Raw genomic sequence first — 4,572 nt, 5'->3', positions numbered from 1 at the left:
GCAGCAAGTTGGCCACTTGCGTGCTGTCAAGCGGACCGTCCGTTCTGGGCCTGGAACGAACAGTCTGGGCCCAGTTTCGACCCACCTCCTCGTTCGTTCGTGTTCCGTTCGTTCCGCCTTTAGCAGTCCGTCCGTTCTGCCTTTGTCAGTCCGTCCGTTCTGCATTTCTGGTCCGTCCCGACTGACTTCGATTGCTCCGTTCTCACTCGTTTCTTACCCGAATCGAGCACCGTTTGTTTCTACACCTTCCTTGGAACGTCCTCTTTCATGTCCAATCAATAGATTATTGGAAACTCACGTTTACAACTCGAAACGTCCATACCTCGAATAACTTGTGAATTCCGAATTTCCAGGTTCTACTCAATTTTCATTTGCTCATAACTTCCTCGTTTCTCAGTCAAATCGAGTGTCGTTTTCTTCTAGATCTTCGTTGAATATTCTCTATATTTTTGCCTTATTTTACCCTCCTTTTATTCCAAAAATAATTTAAATAATTTATACGAGAATCGGGATATTACAGTATCGAACCGAAAATCTTGATATTTTTTTTCAGAATCATAGCATTCAAAATTTATGAACGGTATATTTTTTTATAGAACTGAATTTTCCGCAATTGAACCGAACTAAACTTTATAAAATTCTCAAAAAAACCAAAACTTTCTTAAGAAAATCTAAATTGTTTTACAAAAACCATAACCGAACTATATCAAAATCAGAACTTAACCAAACCGAATAATATACGGTACTAATAATGTACTGAAACGAGAGCTTACCCTAATACCTACTATATATATATTATATATATATATATATATATTCGTATATATATACACTTGTTTATATATATAGGTATAATATGTTTATACATATCGATATACATATATATATAATATCTTTATACATAAAATACATATTTTTAAACTATATATATATATATATATATATATATTCGTATATATATTTTTCAATTGATTTTTTTTAACTAAAATCCAAATTTCCAACCGATATACTTTGGAATTCCATTGAAATTTTTTTAATAAAAATTTCCAACCGAAATCATTTAAAATTCCGTTGAAATTTTTTTCCAACTGAAATCCATTGGAATTCCGTTGAAAATTTCCAACTGATTTTCCAACGACATTCGTTGAAAATTTCCAACCGATTTCCGTTGGAAATGTGGTTAGACATTTTAAACCAAAATTTTTAATTAAGTAAGTTAAAAATTTCCAACGGCAATCCGTTGGAAATTTCAACGAAATTTTAACGGAAATCGTCGTTGTAAACCGTTGAAAATCCATTGAAAATTTTCCAATGGACAAATCAGTTGGAAAATCCGTTGAAAATCGGTGATTTTTTTTTGTAGTGACTATTGGTATACCATTTGTTACGATTCATTGCGACTCACATTGACTAAACGACTCGCTACAACTCGCTCTCGATAATTAGCTAGCCAAATGACTCACCAGGATTCACTCGGACCTATCACTCCTACGACTCATTCCAGTCATATCACCTATAACGACTCATTACACGTCGCTTGTTACGACTCACTACGAGCAGGGATATTTTTGCTATGACTCAATCTAAGACACTGCGAGAATGCTTTTTCGACCACATTCCAAACAATTTCTCGATCCATCACCGTAACCACACCGCTCACTATGGCTATACGATTCATTATAGGCTTTTAAGAGCATGATTTTGGGCCACCCATGACTTCATTAAACCGCATTCCAAATAAAATTCTCCGTTATTGTAATCATAGTTGCGAAGAGATATCGTTTAAGAACACGATTTTCGACCAATCCCGATGTTATCATAACCACATTCCATATAATGACCGTAACATTTGGTACCTCCCATTGTTACACAAACCTTGTGTTAAACAGCCTCATTCCAAATAAATTATCCACTTCTTTAAATGCGTGACCATTATTTCTCGTATTTCCTAGAACTCTCAAATCTAAATATATATCATAAATGATCACGATAAATACAAGACTTTATCAAAAATTTATCTATTTCCAAGTTTTTATGTTTTGATCTCACGATTATTTATTGTTTTTAAGCGAATTTTGCTATGGATTATGTTTGTTTTTTTGTGGGAATATTAAAATAGTCACGAGGACAAAAAAATATAACGTGTATCTCTAATTTATTATTAAAATACCAAAGGATAAATCCGATATTTCACACCTTTGCACTGATGAACCGCAATTTCAAAACTTTATATTTGCATTTACAAAGAGTGATTCTGATCTTACACGTTTTCATGTATAACGTGCTAAATGATATTTGAGTTTTTTGAAAAAAATTACCGTCCGACGTTGTTTTCCTCGCCGTGTTAGGACAGAACAGCGACGTCGTTTCCAGAGGGTAAAAGCGTAATTTAGTGGAAGGCCGGGCAGTTCCTGACCAACGGCAGGGGGTTTTAACCCTAATAACCAGGTGGTCGCAGCAATTTCAGGGTAAAAAAAAAAAAAAATTTCAATTTTAATCCACTTTTCGATTGAAAAAGTCCAAAATACCCTTTTCGTTTTATTTTTTGCGACCTTTGTGTGACTAACATATAACTGATATACAATTAAAATAAGACGGATAATTTTTTTTGCCACCTTTTTGTAACTATATTTAAAGTTAATTACGAAGTCGTAATAACGAAGTTGTTTTCGAACGGATAAATATCGTGATTCATTAAGGGTAATTTCGTCTTTTTATGGAGAAAAAAATGTGTTATGTTTTTTGTGGTGTACAGAGTGATTTTCCCAGCGGCAAGGGCGAGTGTTCTTTCTCTCTGCTTCTTCCGAGTTCCGCTCTTCTTCTTGTTGGACCATGGAGGGATCTGATGTAAATTCAGTGGGGAAATTTTATGTTTTCTTACTGGTTTCATGATCTGTGTTTATTTGCTTTTGACGCGAGTTTCGTTCTTTGGGTGGCAGAAATCGTCGGCCTTGAATAAAGCCTACGCCGAGATAGTTCTTAACACGGCGAAGGAAGCTGCTGCTAGGGTTATGTTGTCGGAGAGAAAAGCTGTTCGGTTTCAACAAGATCTGTGTGGTGTGAAGGAAGAGGAGTATCGGTTGCTTGTCCGATTGAAGCAGATGATCGATGCTAAGGTCATATTCTGGAACCATGCCTGTTTGAAATCGTTAAGAAACGGATTATATAGGAGAAATGCCGAGAATCTACGCAGGTTTTTGAAATTTTCGAGGGGTTGACGATTAATGTGTCGGATGATTTGTCTGGCTGTCGACCAGTGGAGAAACAAAATGCTGAAACTTGAGATTCTTCTTGTTCAAGTTGATTGCTTTAGGAGAGTGCTTATTGTTTCCGTTTCTTGTTTTCAGAAACTTTTTCTCTTGTTGATTTCTTTTGGAGATTGATCCTTGTTTAATCTTGTTTTACTGTCTTGTCTTCTGTGGAGATAGATCTTAGTTGATGGATCCGCTTTTTAGGGTTTCAGTCTTGGCAGAGACAGGTGGGATAAATTTAGTCCATTGGCCATTTCCAGAAGCTCTTGTTCTGCATTGGAATCCATAGATCGGCGAAGTATATATGATATAACGCCCTGTTAATATAAATATGTTAACTTCCCGTGGAATCTGCTGTCTTATTCTGTGACAACGAGAACTGTTTTAGAACTCTTGAAAGGATCGATGTGGAAGATCTAACTTCAACTTCCTCTGATTTTCATTCGCCAAGCTGGTGAATGTGTCTGACTTTGTACCCATTTCAGGCAATTGAAGCAGAGATTACGTCATCAAACCAGCAAAGGCGGATTGACGAGCTTGAAGCTCAGCTTCAAGAAGCTGAGGATATCGTCACTGACCTAAGATTCGAGTTGAACTGGGCGAGATGCAAATCAGCGAAAGCAAGAATTTCCAATTCTCAATCACGAATTACAACAAACTCGGTAGAGGAAACAATTTCTAGTGAGAATGCGGATATGGAATTTGTTGGTAGCTTGAATCCTAATCAAGGGCTTGCACATACATCCATCTCTGAGGTGATGGATGTATCTGCAAGATCATTGCATAACAAATGTGGATATGAGGTGAAACAATTTGAGGGGTTGAGAGTTTCCGATATAAGGGATTTTGATGGTTGTGAGTCTGAACTGGACATGATTATGCGAAAGAAAGAGCTTGAGCTGTATAGAAATGGATGCACACAGAGGATCCGTGCACTGGGAAGGAATGTTCTCGAGGGGAACCCTTCTTCTTACGCAGAGGATCAAGGTACAACTGCAAAGGATGATAACGAGAATCTGAGTTCAGGAGAAGTGGACAAAGACAGAACTGGTGTTCAGGGAAACAACAGAAGGTGTACTGTTCTTGCTCTTAGAGCAATGAGCGTTCAGGTGATAACGAGACCTCCAAATCAATTGGAGACTAAGAAAATCAGTAAGAAAGTACGAAGAAGAAAAAGAAGAAAGAGAGGGTGGGGAAAACCAAAAGCAAGCTTGGTTAGGTCCCATGCCTATCAGGCCATAAAACCTGTTCTTTCATATTCCAAGACATCCATGGACAATGCATCTGGTGAAAGTTCTTCGAAGACATATCCATCGGAAGA

The 4,572-nt window shown here is 37.0% G+C and overlaps 1 protein-coding gene across 2 annotated transcripts in view; it reads left to right on the top strand.

The window, feature by feature from the left end:
- The first annotated feature begins 2,747 nt into the window (after positions 1-2,747).
- LOC104822818 overlaps positions 2,748-4,572 on the top strand; it is a 3,827-nt gene continuing 2,002 nt past the window's right edge. Inside the window, exons 1-3 of one of the 2 annotated variants that reach the window (XM_010554167.1) lie at positions 2,748-2,847; positions 2,940-3,116; positions 3,737-4,565. In XM_010554167.1, coding sequence (XP_010552469.1) covers positions 2,833-2,847; positions 2,940-3,116; positions 3,737-4,565 — 1,021 coding nt within the window. In that variant the 5' untranslated portion in view covers positions 2,748-2,832. Of the gene's footprint in view, positions 2,857-2,939; positions 3,117-3,736; positions 4,566-4,572 lie in introns of both variants that reach the window. The other variant, XM_010554166.2, reaches the window with a different exon arrangement.

Source organism: Tarenaya hassleriana, unplaced genomic scaffold (genome assembly GCF_000463585.1).
Source record: "Tarenaya hassleriana unplaced genomic scaffold, ASM46358v1 Cleome379, whole genome shotgun sequence".
Lineage (NCBI taxonomy): Eukaryota > Viridiplantae > Streptophyta > Magnoliopsida > Brassicales > Cleomaceae > Tarenaya > Tarenaya hassleriana.
The sequence above is the reverse complement of the archived record's forward strand: the minus strand, read 5'-3'. Positions and strand labels throughout refer to the sequence as shown.